The sequence below is a fragment of the Canis lupus genome, chromosome 18, assembly GCF_011100685.1.
Source record: "Canis lupus familiaris isolate Mischka breed German Shepherd chromosome 18, alternate assembly UU_Cfam_GSD_1.0, whole genome shotgun sequence".
Taxonomy (NCBI): Eukaryota; Metazoa; Chordata; class Mammalia; order Carnivora; family Canidae; genus Canis; species Canis lupus.
The window spans coordinates 13,474,600-13,492,087 of NC_049239.1; the positions used below are offsets into that span (position 1 = coordinate 13,474,600).

Genomic DNA, 17,488 nt, shown 5'->3' on the forward strand with positions numbered 1-17,488 from the left:
TCAATTCAAGGGATGGTACTATGGATTGTTTTCATATGGCCCAGGTACTAAGAATCGTTTTTACATTTTTAAGTGGTTAAAAAAAAAAAAAGAGAACATACATATCTGTCCTGGAAAGCCTAAAATACTTACTTTTGGGCCCTTTGAAGAAAAAGTATGCTGATCCCTGCTTTAAATAGTTGTATTTTCTTCACGGTATATGCTTTGATATTTTTTCTTCTTTCCTTCCTTCTCTCCACGACCCTTTCTCTTTTGTAGCATTTCAGTGATCATATGGTATTGCTCTGTATTTTTGTTTCATGCCAAATGTAAGTATTAGTGTTATTTTTATTTATTATACAGTCATGCTGTTTTCTTACTCTTTGATACATTCTCTTGTCGTGAACAACCTACATTAACATTGATTACTTTGTTTTTAAATTTAATTTTATTGCTATCTTCTAACGTAGATGCACTCTAATTCAGGCTAATTAACTGCCTGCTTTCAGCCTTAGGGTCTTTTGGCATTATAACTTTCCATAGTTTTCCAGTTCACTGAGTGGCATTTCATTTTCATACTGCCCTGTGAATAATTTTTTTAATAACTGACTAAATTTTCATTGTATTTCATACAGAATCTATCACTGTTCTTTGTCTGAAATTTTCATGATTATTTTGTTTCTCAAAAACTCAGAACTTTTTATGTGGGCAACTCTTCTTTAAATGATTTTACTTAATTTAAACAGTCTAAAAAATAATAAAAAAATAGTCTAATGCTGGCTTTTTATTATAGTAGTAAATAATAACATTTTTATTTTGTAATTCAGAAGAAAAGACCCAGGTAACCACTTTGGATCACTAAAGATTAGTTTGCATTTTCTATAGTTTTATATAGTCAAAGTTGTACAGTGTGCTTTCTTATGTCTGTTCTTTACCATAATTATTTTGAGATCAATCCAAGTCATATGCTTTGGTAGTTTGATCCTTTTTTATTGCTGATTAGTATTCTATTTTATTTGAATTACATATATCTGTTCACTAATTGACAGTCATTTGGTTTATTTCCTATTTTAAGCTACGTAAATAAGGCTTCCATGGGTCAGGTATAAGTCTTTGTGTCAGTATAGGTTATCATTTCTCTTAGGTAAGTATCAAATGTGAAGAATGGTTGGATCTTTGCAAAGAATGATATGTTTACTTTTTAGAGACTAACAGTTTTCCAGAGTGGTGCTATCGTTTACAGTCTCACAGTAGTAGATCAGAGTTCCTCCAGGTCCTTACCAAAATTCAATGTTGGCAGCCTTTTAAAATTTTAGACATTTTAATGGGTGAGGGTAGTAGATTCTCATTGTAGTTTTAATTTGCCTTTCCCCAATAGCTGATGTGACTAGCTTTTCAAATGCTTAATACAAAGGGTCTTTGCTCAGTATTTAAGGAATTTTTCTTCTTCTTACTGATATGTAAGAATTCTTAATGTATCCTGGATACAGATCTTTTGTCACATATGTGTATTGTAAATATTTTCTCCCATTCTAAGGCTTGCCTTTTTTCTTTTAGCATTGTCATTGAGGTATAATTTAAGATACCATAACATTCATGCATTTAAGCATATAGTTTGATGAATTTCAGTAAATTTATACAATTGTGCAGCCATCTCACAACCCACATTTTTAGAAAACTGTTATCCCCACAAAACCATTCCCTTGTTCTCTTTGCAGTCAGTTCCTCCTCCCACTGCCAAACCCAAGCAATCCCTGATCTGCTCTCCATGTCTATAGATTTGACTTTTTCTAAAATTTCACATAAATGGAACCATGCGGGCAGCCTGGGTGGCTCAGTGGTTTAGCGCTTGCCTTCAGCCCAGGATGTGATCCTGGAGACCCGGGATTGAGTCCCGCTTCAGGCTCCCTGCATGAAGCCTGCTTCTCCCTCTGCCTGTATCTCTGCCTCTCTCTCTCTCTCTCTCTCTCTGTCTCTCATGAATAAATAAGTAAAATCTTAAAAAAAAAATGGAACCATGCAACTTGTAGTCTTAGACATCTACTTTCTTTCACTCAGTACAGTGTTTTATTAATTAATTAATTTATTTATTTTTAAATATTTTATTTATTCATGAGAGACACAGAGAGAGGCAGAGACACAGGCAGAGGTAGAAGCAGGCTCCATGCAGAGAGCCCTATTCGGGACTCGATCCTGGGACTCCAGGATCTCGCCCTGGGCCAAAGGCAGGCACTCAACCACTGAGCCACCCTGGTGTCCCTGGTATTTTATTTAGATTCATCCTTTTTGTTGCATGAATGAGTGGCCTACTTATTGCTTAGTAATATTCCATTCTGTGGATATAGTCACTGTTAATGTATCTGTAGGCTGATAGACATTAGATTAGTTATAGGTTTTATTTTTATTTTTTAATATTTTATTTAAATTCAGTTTGCCAACATACAGTATAACATGCAAGGCTGCCTATCACCCAGTTACCCTATTCCCCCCCACCTCTCCTTCTGCAACCCTTATTTATTTCCCAGAGTTAGGAGTCTCTCATAGTTTGTTTTCCTCTCTAATTTTTCCCCACTCAGTTTCCTCCTTTCTCTCATGGTCCCTTTCATTATTTCTTGTATTCCACATATGAGTGAAACCATATGATAATTATCTTTCTTCAATTGGCTTATTTCACTTAGCATAATACCCACTAATTCCATCCATATCGAAGTAAATGGTAGATATTCGTCCTTTCTGATGGCTAATACCATTGTGTGTGTGTGTGTGTGTGTGCGTGCGTGTGTACATGCGTGTGTGTGTGTGTGTATGTATATACCATATCTTCTTTATCCATTCATTGTTGAAGGTCGTAGTGGCTCCTTCCACAGTTTGGCTATTGTGGACATTGCTGCTATGAACATTGGGGTGCAGGTGTCCTGTCGTTTCACTACACCTAGTTACAGGTTTTAGCTAGTAAGAATAATGGTGCTCAGGCACCTGGTGGCTCAGTCTGTTAAACGCCTGACTCGATTTCAGCTCAGGTCTTGATCTCAGAATCATAAGTTCAGGCCATGCATTTAAAAAGAAAAGAAAGGGTCAGGGGTATGGGGTGACTGGGTGATGGGCACTGAGGGGGGCACTTGACAGGATGAGCACTGGGTGTTATGCTATATGTTGGAAAATCGAACTCCAATAAAGAAATATATACTAAATAAATAAATAAATAAGAAAGAAAGAAAGAAAGAAAGAAAGAAGAAAGAAAGAAAGAAAGAAAGAAAGAAAGAAAGAAAGAAAGAAAAATGCTGCCTTTTTTTCCCATTTGATATTGTCGTTTTGAAGAACAAAATTTTTTAGTTTCGATAGACCAGTTTATCTGTAGTTTTGTTTGCATATTATATAGGAAATTTCTATCTACCCTAAAGTTGCAAAGCTTTCTTCCTATGTTTTTTGAGAAGTTTATGTTTATCTTTTAAGTTTAATTTTTATGTATGTGTAAGGTTTATTTTTTTCCAGAGAGATGTAACATATAGCATAACACCCAGTGCTCATCCCATCAAGTGCCCCCTTATTTTTTTCTTTCATTGAATTACCTCATTGTGAATTTGCAGGTGTTTTGGTACATTGAGAATATTTAATTCCCTGTCAGTCTTTCTCCTAATGGTTTTAACATCTATTAATTATTTTTGTCTAAATCATTTTATATTTTTCATTGGAGATTGTGAAAGTAATTTCTATTTTTGTTATTTCTCTGTATTTATTAGCTGTGATTGATTTGTAAAGAAGAACTTTCACTCTTCAACTAAGGATATTTGGTTACCCTGAACTACAATTCGTCTTTAAACTGATCAGTAACTATTTAAATTTTGCACTTTTATTATCAATTTATGAAGTAATGAGGTGCTATGATGACCAACTCCAGTGTTAGCAAATGTGGCATGATTTTGTTCTCTTTTGTTTTTCCTTCATTCTTTAAAAACTGTTAGGGACTTGTGTATTTTTACATATTGTGGTACTGGGTGAGACTGTGAGAGCTGTGACACCAAGCCCGATTCACAGTGCCTTAAAAATAGGGATTTGTCTGGATGTGGGTGGTGCTAACATTGTTTCAGCTGTTCAATAAGGATTTAGGTCTTTCTTCCATTCTGTCATCCTCAGTGTCCTCTTACTTGCCACATCATGGTCTCCCACCCCTAGGCACCATGCCCATGTTTAACGTGGGTATGGGCAGTGTCAGCTGCCAGCCAAAAGGCAGTACACATTTTTTTTCAGAATTGCCCCAGAAGACCTGTCTTTATGTCTTACTGGCCATATCTGGGCCGCATTGTCACCCCAGCTGTCAAGAGGACTATGAAAGCAAGTGTCTGGCAGAAAAGCGCAGAATTGTCAGCATCGGCTTACACTGCTTGTGAGCCATTGCCGGGGGCAGTACACATTGTCACCCCGGGAGAAAATTAGGTTTTTACATTAGAAACATTGGAAACATTACATTAAGAAAACAGGAGGGAATGAATTTCGGGGAATAACTAGTAATGTCTACCATAAATATCTTTGCTAAAGCACAGAATGACTAGAATCATTATATTACTTAAAAAAAATAAGCCACATTTATACATTTAAGTTTAAAATGTAATTATATTAAAAGAATAATAATGTTTGAGCTTACCATATTAATGTCTTGTGATTACTTTCATTGTCCTATAAAATTCATTTTATTATTGAACATGTTTTAGTGTCCTTGAAAAATTATCTGTTATTTATTGCAATGAGAATGTTTTCTGGGGTCCCTGGCTGGCTCAGTTGGTGGAACATGTGACTCTTGATCTTGGGGTCATGAGTTTCAAGCTCCATGTTGAAAGTAGAGATTATTTTAAAAATAAAAAATAAATTATAAAAGAGAATGTTACTCTAAGCATTGACATCATTTAAATATTTTTATTTAATGCCAACTATGAATTCATATGCTCTCAGATTTGTTTTTTAAGGAAATTTGAAAGTTAAAATAACTTTTACTCTATATTGATTATCCTTTGATACTTGCTTCTCTGATTTTTGTGTGTCATCACTTCTGCAGTTACCTCCTCTTCTAGTCCATATTCACTTTCATTCTTTTCTCTTTTTTCCCCTCTTTTTTCTTATCTTTCTGTAGCTCTTCTATTTTCTGCTTTTCTTCCAAAAGGGCTAGAATAAAGTTGATTTCTGGTTGATAAGATCATATTGTGCTATTAAATGTCCTTCTTAGTTACTAATTTCATTTGGGTTATGCACTGCTGACTGTTGATTGTTAGCAGGTTCTGAAATAATCATATTAGGTTAGCTGAGAAGTACATATCCAGCATTAATGGGCTGCATGTTACTGAATCAGAAGAGCCACTGGTAAGCTCTAAATCACAACCAAGGTAGCTAATATAATTCTTGCTTTTAAATTACATTATTTAATGTGATTCTTTCTTCCTTTAGTACATGTCATCTCCCATGGAGCTCTATTAAGTTTTCAGTGTTTTAGGCATGTTGTAGCTCCAGAAAAAGTGTCAAATGTGTATATCCCATTAGGGCATATGGTCAAGAGATTAGAAGTTGCCTTCAGTATTCTGACCTAAAATATACTTGTTATATATATATAGAATGTTGTGAGTTTATGAATACTATCCTTGATAAATAAAATAGTTGGGATTTTTAATTCCTAAATTATTGTGTATGATTTAGGTAACCGAGCTTTTCCTTGTCTAAAATAATTACCTGCTTTCTGGTAAAGATTGTTAAATTTGTATCCTTTCTCAGCTGTAAAAGAAAACTCCAGAAAACATTTTATTTTTATTTTTATTCAGCAGTAAGGACTATGTAGTGATACATAACCTGTTTTCTGAAGTTTTGCTTGAACTGACTTTGCATCTTTCTCACCGTATTTTCTGTCTTTGAGGAGGCCTAGTTGATCTCTCCCTTTTCCTCCCCACCTCCCCCTCTCTCTGAATGTGTTCCTGGGATTCCTTTGTTTTTGTTTTGAGCAGGAAATGGCTTGCTAATTGAACTTTGAGGAAATATTGTAGTCCGAACTTTGAGGAAATATTGTAGTCCTAAGCCTCCTAAGGAAAAATAAAATTTTGGTATCTTATACTTGGCTTTCTAGTTAAAATCAGTTGGGGAAACAGCTAAGATTTTATCTTAGGACTTAAAGCTTTATGAACTGAGTCACTTTGTGGAATGGTGCATGTACTGTTAAAATAGAATACCTCAGCAGAATTTATTCTACATTTGTCCTTTTCTTTTTGCAGCTCATCACTTATATGAAATCTAAAGAAAAAGAATTTACCTGCTGAAGAATTATTTCATTAGGAGAAAGAGTGAAATGTGATTGTCTTTGTGGTATAAGGATTATTGGATCCTTTCAGATTTTTAATATATAATGATATGATCCACAGTGGAATCTTGGTCTTTGTACATTTATGTCATTTCTGCATTTTGTTTCCAGTTAAATCAAATTCTGTCACTCTTTCCATTTCTGATTTCAATAATACGAAGTTTATCGAGTCACATTAAACTTTTGACTTAATGCTGTGTTTGTGCTCACAAAGATCATCTCATATTAGCTTATAGCTTACTTAGTAAATACTGAAAGACTGCTTGCTACTTCATGGAACAGTCTTTACAGCAGTCTGGCTATATCTCTGTTCTATTAGCTCAGTGCCAGCTGTTGCTTTGGTTACAGTGTTGCTGTTTTGGCAAGCTTTTCAGGGATCTTAACTATGCTTCTTTTCTGACTATATTCTTGTGAGATTTTATTTTCCTCCCATATCATGCTACTGAGGTGTTGGAAGAGAAAGAAAAAAATTACACCTTGTTTTCTAAAGCAGGAGAAATAATTTTAGCTTAATAAAGTGGTTGTGTCATCTTCTGAAATGCTTTTGAAGAGATAGAAATTTATCTTGATCTACTTATGAAATTATCTTTTCTTCTCTATTACATGGTCTTTTATCTCATTTTATATCACAATTTATGAAGTTGGAAAATTCTATATAAGATTAAATGATTTCTTAAAGGTCACAGTGACAATTTTTAGAAAAATTATCCCTAGAATTGACTGTCTTACTTAAAAAGAAGACATTGTCTGGAAGACATTGCTACCTTTTCAGCAGAAGCTTCTCTCTAGCATGGTATTTTTCAAATATGTTTAGTCTGTATGTTTTGAGAGCTCTTAAAGTTTGCCGGAGAGTATTTCTCACTTGTGAAATTGGTATATCTGGAGACCTTCCAAAGTCAAGTGATGATAGGATGACCTGGAGCGAAGTATAGAATAGGCAGGAAATGGCCCGAGACCTAAAACTGGCCAGCTGTGGGCCTACCCTATTCGTGCCTTAGTTTCCTTAAATGTAAAATGAGGATAGTAATACTTATTCCACCTATGTTGTGATGACAAAACAATATTAGTGAATATGAAGTCTCTTTAAAATGGAAAAGATAGTATAGAGATTTCTCAAAAAATTAATAATAGAATTACCATATGATCCAGTAACTCCACTACTGGGTATTTACCCATTATAATTTGAAAAGATATATGCACTCCTACGTTTACTACAACATTATTTATAATAGTCAAAATATGGAAGCAATCCAAATGGCTGTACCAGTTTGCATTCCTGCCAACACTTGTTGTTCCTGTGTTTTTGAATTTAGCCATTCTGACAGGTGTCAGGTGATAACTCATTATAGTTTTGATTTGCATTTCTCTGATGATGAGTGATGTTGCTCATCTTTCCATGTGTCTGTTGGCCATCTGTATATCTTCTTTGGAGAAATACCTGTTTGTGTCTTCTGTCCAATTTTAATTAGATTGTTTCTTTTTGTGTGTTGAGTTATATAAGTTCCTTATATATTTTGAATACTAACCCTTTGTCAGATATGTCATTTGCAAATATCTTCTCCCATTCAGTAGGTTGCCTTTTAGTTTTGTTGATTATTTCCTTTGCTGTTCAGAAGCTTCTTATTTTGATGTAGTCCCAATAATTTATTTGTGCTTTAGTTCCCTAGGCTCAGAAGTCACATCTAGAAAGATGTTGCTTCTGCCAGTGTGAAAAAGATTACTGCCTGTGCTCTGTTGTAGGATTTTTATGGTGTCAGGTCTCACATTTTAAAATCCATTTTGGGTTTATTTTTGTGTATGGTGCAAGAAAGTGGTTCAGTTTCATTTTCTTTCATGTTGCTGTACAGTATTCCCAGCACCATTTGTTGAAGAGACTGTTTATATTCCCATTGGACATTCTTGGCTCCTTTGCCATAGATTAATTGTTGGTATGTATAATCATGGGTTTATTTCTGGGCTTTCTGTTCTGTTCCATTGATCTAAATACCTATTTTTGTGCCAGTACTATACTGTTTTGATTTCTGCAGCTTTGTGTAGTATATCTTAAAATCTCGGATTGTGATCCCTCTAGTTTTGTTCTTCTTTTTCAAGATTGTTTTGGCTATTTGGGGCCTTTTGTTAAAAATGCTGTTGGTATCTTGATAGGGATTGCATTAAATGTATAGATTGCTTTGGATGGTATAGGCATTTTAATAATATTCTCCCAATCCATGAGCATGGGATATCTTTCCATTTGTTTGTTTGTCCATTTCTTTTAGATCTACCAAGGAAAAATTTGAGAGCCACTTCCACAGGAAGGTGTTTGTTAGATCTTTTACCCATCAGTTCTCAGTACCAGTGGACGTGGTTTCCGTCACATGCTTTCATTCACAAGCTTCTATATGTGCTGTTCTTTGCTTGGAGGAGATTTCCTTTTGCTTTCTCCCTCCTCCTGTAAATCCCTCCATGCCTAGTGGGGAGCCCAGTGTAGGGCTTGACCTCATGACTCTAAGATTATGACCTGAGCTGAGATCAAGAGTTGGGTATTCAACAGACTGAACCACCCAGGTGCCCATCCTCATGGAAATCTTTCAAACCTGCTCTCCATGCTACCAGACACCTTCCCTTGACTGCTTCATTTGAGGTCTCAGCTGGGACTCCTTCAAGGACCATTTCCTGACCCCTCATTCCTCTTTCTCTTGCCAGGTCTGGGTTAATTACCTCTTTGATGTGTTTTCATTAAACTCTATTTCTCTTCTATTTATCATGGTATATTCTGGTTCTTACTTTACTTGTAAATATTGAAAAGTCAGACCGTAGTATTTGCCTCATTTGTTTTATCCCCTGTGTCTTGTGCATTGACAGTGCTTAGTGGACGATATACATTGAATGATAGTGAGATCATTATGTTTTTATATTGGAAAGGATACAGAGTTCATCTAATCCAGCTCCCTCATTTTACAGATGAGAGAACTAAAAACCTGCAACTTATTATTCGTCAGGGCTCAGAAAAAGCCTGTGGTCAAAATATTATTGTATTCGTCTGTGATGAGGGGATGATGGAGAAAAGAGGTTAATGTTCAGTATCTTCAGAGATGTTTTTCACTTGCATTGTAGCTAGACAAAATGATCTCATTTTCATTTTTTCTAATGTTCCAATTTCATCCCTGGCTGAAGTATTATATCATTCCATTTCTATTCTCTCACTCTCATTAATTCAGTTCTTGATTTACCTCCTTTGTGATTTATAGTTTCCAGCACCCCTATTTTCATTATTTGTTACTTGAGTTTATTTTGTTACCCAGACTAACTTGCTGTGATTATCCATTTCAGAAGTGTTCTCATTTCCCACTGAGAGCACCCTCTTGGCACTTTAGACTCAGCATGACTGACAGCCAAGTGCTGTATTAGCCACAGCCTCTGATCTTCCCATGCCCATCTCTCTCCCACCCACCCACCCAAATAATCTCCTTTTGATTGTCCTTTTCCTTTTCCCATCTTCTCAGGCTCTATGACTTGAAACTTCAGGATACCAGGCTTTTTCCCTGCCTCTTGTCCATTGTAGTCCATCAGTATCCAGTGTCTTTCCAGGGCTTCAGAATCTCTTATATCTATCCTGTTCTTTAGATTCTCACTTGGCTGATTATTTTATTTCCTCAATTTAAATTGTGATATTTAGAAAAATCAATCATTTTTTATTACCAACAAAGTAAAATAAAATAAAATTTTTACAGAATGCCACTCAACACTGTCAGTGACCAGAGCCTTGTTATCAGTGCAGCATTATCTTTTAATATGTGTTTTTTATGCACGTAACATTGTGGCAATAGACTGTGTATACTACTCCTTAAACGTACTCTCTATGCAGTTTTCCTCTGTCATTTCTTTGTGTGCTCTGTTCTCCTTACAAAAAAAGGAAAAAAATAAAAGCTATCTTCATGTGAATAAATGGTTTTTATCCTTCTAAGTCTGGCAGTCATCTATTCCAGTGGTTCCCAAATGCTGGTTTCCAGGTGGTTGCCTGGTCAACTATATGAGAAGCATCTGAAGAGCTTTGAAAATATTGTCTCTGTCTGGTTCAGCTGAATCACAGTTTTTGGAGTTGAGATCTCAGTTGGCTACATTTTTATAAAAAAGATATTCAGCTAGCTTTGGAAATCTCCATTTGTCCTCATCATTTTAAAATTTATGAAATTGAGATACAAAGGAGAGAACGGAGTTCCTCAGAGTTACTCAAATGGTAACTACTCATTTCAGTGATAAGTAAAGATGGAGTGAAAAGAATTTCTTGGGAACTGGAACAAAGACTATTCTTAGCATTCGTTTAACTTTTAGAATATTAATAAATGACCTAAGAACCAATATTTGTTACTACTTATAAATTGAGTATGAGACGTTTAATTTTTTTAAGATTTTATTTATTTATTTGAGACAGAGAGAAAAGAGAATGAGCAGGAGAGAGGGACAGAGGGAGAGGGAGAAGCTGACTGCCTGCTGAGCAGGGACCCCAGTGCAGAGCTCCATCCCAGGACTCTGAGATCAGGACCTGAGCTGAGGGCAGATACTTAACCAAGTGAGCCACCCAGGCACTCCACTGAGTACTAGGGCTTTTAAATGTGTTATTTCAATAGTCTTTTCAGTTGTCATACAAAGAATATTAGCAAGCTAAATCATAAAAATTTACTTACTCATTTCTTTATTCAACACCTATTTAACACCTGTGCTAGATGTTAGGAGTATTGCAGTGATAAAACAAATTTGGAGGAAAAAAACAAAACAAAACAAATTTGGAACCTTCTCTCAGAGATCTTAAAATCTGATGAGGAAGGAAATATTAATTATATAAAAAATAAAGTTTGATGAGTGATAAAGTAATTTGCCCCGTGTCACACAGATTATAGCATAGTTGGGTTTTTGTCCCAAGACTGCCTACTTTTAAAAGCCCGTATTCTTTCCACGTTAACTATGATTCCAAAACATCATGGTAAAGGCAACTAATACTTGTTGAGCTCTTTGTTCTGTCCTCAGTGTTAGATCAGTTATAATGATTATTTCATTTACTTTTAAGGTTGGCACGGTTATTTTCACTGTAGTGTAGGTGAGGAAACTAAGTCTTAGAATAAGTTAAATAACTTGCTAAGGTTTTGGCTACTAGCTGCTAGTGCTTGGCTTCTGATCTAAGTCTGACTCCAAAGACCTGTGAAATAGGAATAACAAACGCTTATAATAGAATCAACAAATCTAATAATTGGTTATTTGACAAGATTAATACATTAAATTGATAAATACTGATAAAGACTGATGAGGGTAAGAAGGTTTTTTTTTTTAAAGGCACACATTACTATTAAGAATAAACAAGTTGATCTTATTATAGTTCCAACAGAAACTAGCAAATTACTAAGAGAATACTGGGTATAACTTTATAACAGTACATTTGAAAGTTTAGATAAAATTGAGAAATTTCTAGAAAAACGACTTACCCAAAAGAACACTAGGAAAATTAGAAAATCTGAATAATTGTATTGACAAAACTGAATTTATCATTATATACCTTTCCTCAAATCTCCAAGGACGGATAGTTTCACTAATGACTTCATCCAAACATTTAATAAATCAACCAGTGTTTTTTACAAATCCATCCCAGAATTGAGAAAGAAGGAGTACTCAACCTTACTGTTTCATGGGGCCAGTATAAACTTGGTATCAAAGCAAGAATATTGTGAGGAAGGATATTAGGTATCTCCCTTGAAAATCAGTGCAAAAATACCAATGAAAGTATTAGCATGTATAAGTCAGGGATATCTAAAAAGGATAATTCATCATCACCAAGCTGGCTTTGGTCTAGAAGTACAATGTAATGTCATCAATAAAGGGAAAAATTGATCATCTCAATATATGCAGAAAAAGCATTTAGTAAAATCCAGCATCAGTCTATGATTTAAAAATTCATAGCAGACCTAGGATAGAATTTTTTTCATACAATAAAGGGTATATCTGAAAATCTCAGAAGTGAAATATTTAAGTTTTTCTATTTGAGATTAGGAATTATACAAAGATATTACTCTTACTGCTTTTACATCGCAGCATACTAAAGATCCTAATCAGGATAATAAAAGAAAGCAATAAAATGTAGGATTGGAAATGAAGAAATAATTCAGAGATAACATGAGTATCTATATAGAAAATCCCAAACAGTCTCCAAACTATTAGAATTAATAACTTTGAAAGTTTGGAGAAATTGAATATATAATAATTGTATTTTTAGTATATGAGCACCAAAAAACTTTAAAATTACCACTTACTATCAAAATACACACTGTGTAGGAGTAATTCAAGTTAGAGATATGTAATAGCTCTTCACAGGAATTGTAACATTATTAAGAGAAATTTAAAAAGACCTGAGTAAATGAAGAGAACTACCATATTCATGGATTGGAAAATTCATTCTTTTTTTTTTTTTTTTTAAAGATTTTATTTTATTCACTCATGAGAAACACAGAGTGAGAGAGAGAGAGAGAGACAGAGACACAGGCAGAGGGAGAAGCAGGCTCCGTGCAGGGAGCCTGACGTGGGACTCGATCTCGGGTCTCCAGGATCACAACCTGGCCCAAAGGCAGCGCTAAACCAGTAAGCCACCCAAGCTGCCCTGGAGAATTCATTTTTTTTTTTTTTTTAAGATTTTATTTATTTATTCATGAGAGACAGAGAGAGAGGAGCAGAGACACAGGCAGAGGGAGAAGCAGGCTCCATGCAAGGAGACTGATGTGGGACTCGATCCCAGGTCTCCAGGATCACACCCTGGGCTGCAGGCGGCGCCAAACCGCTGCGCCACCGGGGCTGCCCTGGAGAATTCATTCTTATGAAGATTTCCAGTAGTCTCAAAATTTCAGGATCTTTTTCTTTAATGGAAACTGTCATGCCCATTACAAAATGTATATGGAAGTACCATGAGCCAAGAATAGCCTATACCAAATTGAAGAAGAACAGAACTGGAGGACTATCAAACTTACTCTAAAGCTACAACAATTTATACAGGTGAATTGATGTAAAAATAGACAAATGGTACAGAATTGAAAGTCCAGAAACAAACTCACATAAGTGGAAAGGTAGGCTTTGAGAACAAGGAAGTGAAACAAGTTTTTTCAAATAAATTTTGCTGAACCAGTTGGGTATTTGTATAGAAAAACACTAATCATGGCTTCTATCTCATATTATACAGAAAGTAATTCCAGGTAGATTATATTTCTAAACATGAAAGGCAGACCAATAGAATTTCTGGAGCATAAATTCCTGAATGAAAGACATCTTCATAAATGTGTGATGGGACAATTTTTAAACAAGGTACTAAAAGTGCTAACCATAGGTTGATAAAATGCTGCATTTAAATTAGGAACTTCTTTCATTACAAGACTTCTTAAGGAGTATATACATATACTTGAATACATATAATCATCAAAGTGATTACAGCCAAATGTGTAAACAACTCTTACAAATATGTAAAAGATGAAAATAACCAGTGAGAAAAATGGGGGGAAAAAAAGAAATATGCACTCACAAAAGAAGCTATCCAAATGGATAATTAACATGCAAGAGGAAATAATTCCTTAGTCATCATGGAAATGTAAATGAAAGCCACAGTGATCATTCCAAAGAATAGCTTAAAAAGATGATAATTCTGAATTTTGGTAAGGTTGTGGAACACCCACAACTCATGTATTGCTGCTGGAGTGTAAATTGGTACAATGACTTTGGAAAATTGGCAGAATCTGCAAACACTAAGCATACAAATACGTAATGATTCAGCATTTCTACTCTAACCAGCAGAAATGCATACACACATATGTTCACTAAAAGCTGTGCACCAGAATGTTCATGGTAGCATTCTTTAAAACACCTAAAAGATGGAAATATCTCAAATGTACACAAATTGGATGTTAGTTGGATGGATAAAACTAAGGTAAATTTCTACTCAACAGCAAGTCAACTGCTACATGCAACAACATGGATGAATTTTGCAAATGAGATAATAGAAGGAGGCAGACACAAAATAATAGCTTACCTTATGGTTTGTTCCATTTATGTAAAACTGCAAAACTAATCAATGGTATTAGAAATTATGGAAGTGATAGTACCTGGAGAGATGCATTTGGGAAAGCCACAACAGATTGAGTTGCCTGATAATATTTGGTTTTATGCTCTAGGTAGTAGTTAGAAAGATGTGTGTACTTTGTGATAATTCTTAAAGTTGTATTTACATAATTTGCACACTTCTCTGTATGTTAAGGAATTTTATTTCAACTAACCCATATTTTGTAGTCTTCCAACTTGCAAATGATATGCTTATATTAAGCTATGGTTGTAAATAACTGGCATTAATTGAATAAGTGGTCATGTAAATTGGAAAGCTTAAAATTACAACTAGAATTATAAGTATTATAAATTATAATTATTACAAATATTGCTATATTAGATGGTCTTCTAAGATGAACTAGGGATGCCTGGGTGTCTCAGTCAGTTAAGCAGCCTTCTTTTGATTTGGGCTTGAGTCAGGCTCTACACTCTGTGCTCAGTTTGGAGTTGACTTGTCCCTACCACCTACCATCCCACCTCCCCACTCCCCCACTCCCCCACTCCCACTCCAAGCACTTCCTCACTCTCTCTAAAAATAAATCTTTAAGTCATTCCCCCTCCTTTGTTTAAGAAAAATATAATGAATGAACTGTATATGTTTCTGTTTTGAAAAGTTTTGGGAATTAATAATTTTTGGAGTGGTAAATGATGAAGACTGGTCCATGTTAACCAGATCTTTCAAATGAAATATGACTTTTTTTTTTCAACGATTTTATTTATTCATGACACACACACACACACACACACAGAAAGAGAGAGAGAGAGAGAGGCAGAGACACAGGCAGAGGGAGAAGCAGGCTCCATGCAGGAGCCCAACGCAGGACTCAATCCCGGGTCTCCAGGATCACACCCCGGGCCAAAGATGGCGCCAAACCACTGAGCCACCAGGGCTGCCCTGAAATATGACTTTAAATGTCTTTCCATTAACATACACATATATCTCACAATGTACATTCAGCTTATAACACTGCAAACCTACCATATGTTGAAAAGATTTACAATTCTTTGATAATAATAAAGGCAATAAATATGATTTTACAATATATAGCTATATTCTACTTTTATAAATGAAAATACTGGTTAGCCTGGGTGGCTCAGTGGTTTAGCGCTGCCTTCCGCCCAGGGCCTGATCCTGGAGATCCGGGATTGAGTCCCGCATCGGGGTCCCTGCATGGAGCCTGCTTCTCCCTCTGCCTGTGTCTCTGTGCCTCTCTCTCTCTCTCATGAATAAGTAAATAAAAAATCTTTAAAACAAAAACAAAACAAAATAAATGAAAATATTATTTCTCCCATTTTCTTTAAAGAACTGATGGTATATACTAGAATTAAATTATTTTATAACCATGTTAAATTAAGCTTTTTTCATTAAAACATTTGAAATGATGTCCATTGGCTTCTTTTTCTTTTTTAATTGTGTTTGTTTATTTGACAGAGAGAGAGTGCACAAGTGGGGAGGAGGGTCCAAGGGAGAGGGAGAAGCCGACTCCCCACCGAACAGGGTGCCTGATGATGTGGGGCTCTATCCCAGGACCTAGAGATCACCCCCCAAGCTAAAGGCAAACGTTTAACAAACTGAGCCACCCAGGCACCCCCATTTACTTCTTTTTTCTTGCTTAATTAAAGTCTAAAATGAGTATTGTGTTCACCAACCTTGTTTGCTTTTTTCTATAAGTAGGTTCCACTTTGCCTCTGGGTGTGCATGTATTACTGTATCATATTATGTTATTAACATGAATATGTTTCAGAAGTAACTCTTTGTCTTATTTATAAACTTAACCACTAAGAAACAAAGTTAATGAAATAATTTAACTTTTAAACTAAAAGTTTAAAAGTTTGGGCCTGGAGATACATGTTGATGTACTAGAATCTGGCTTGATAATTCATTTACTCAGTGACAGAACCAACAACCTGTTTATATACTATGAACCCAATCTACTCACAGTGTTTTTACTACCTGCCTTACCACCTACCTCTCTCTGCTGTAGTCACTCTGTTCCAGCCATTATCAAGGCCTTCTTGCTGTCTGATTAGCTGCAAGCATATTTATACCTCAGCATTTCGTTGATATCTGTTCAGATCTGTTTTTTTCCCATATCCTCCTCAGACTCCCTCATTTATAATATTCAAGTCTGAAAATTACCTCAGAGATGCATCACTGACTGCTCACCATAATTTCCTCATCAGTCTATTTTTATTCCCAGATTAATTTTTTATAGCAGTTATGACTACCTGATATTCTATACATACATATTTTTAATGTACTTCTCAGTAAATAGAAGTTCCACGAGGGTAGGGACTTAGTTGGTTTTGCTTACTACTATATTTCTAGCACCTGGAACCAAGACAGAGACGCAGTAAGCACTGTGTAAATATTTGTAGTTTGAATGAATGAATGAATGAATGAAATGAAATGAAATGAAATGAAATGAAATGAATAGTGTCTGTCTGCGTGGTTTAGCCCTTAGCTAACTCTGCAGAATTCATTTCTTTATTCTCCAAACAGATGTAGGGTTGTTGTTAATTCTAGCATGGCTCTCTTTATAGCCATTGGTAGTAAATTTTAAGTAAGCTCTAATAATATAACAGATTTCTGATCTTGTTATTATCCTTTGAAGGAGGAGAAAAAGGGGAAAGGAGGAAATAATATACATAGTATTTAACTTTGTCTTTTATGAAATAAATGACTAAAAATAATATTTGTTCCAAATGTACTCTCTTTGTTCTCGTCTGTGATAATTAAAAAATATGGTAGTAACTGCTCAAGTACCACTTAAAGTTGTAGGCTTATATTGACTTTGTTTATTTTCCTCTGTATACCTCTTCCCACCCTACCACCCCCACCTTTTTAAAGAATCCAACCCAAGTCGGAACAGCTCTCCAGGTTTTCCATAATCTTGGAACTTTGAAGGATACTATTACCAGTGTTGTGGATGGATATTGTGCTACTTTAGAAGAACACATCAACAGTGCATTAGACATCAAAGTTCTGACTCAGCCTTCGCAGTCAGCTGTGAGAGGTATGGCTATGGTTTATATTTAGCTGCTTTATTTATTTATAACCAAGAA

The 17,488-nt window shown here is 35.3% G+C and overlaps 1 protein-coding gene across 1 annotated transcript in view; it reads left to right on the forward strand.

Moving 5' to 3' along the window:
* Positions 1-17,488, forward strand: part of COG5 (component of oligomeric golgi complex 5) — a 298,141-nt gene that overhangs the window by 149,006 nt on the left and 131,647 nt on the right. The window contains exon 8 of the mRNA XM_038562706.1: positions 17,274-17,439. Within this exon, the coding sequence (XP_038418634.1) occupies positions 17,274-17,439 (166 nt within the window). The remainder of the gene's footprint in view (positions 1-17,273; positions 17,440-17,488) is intronic.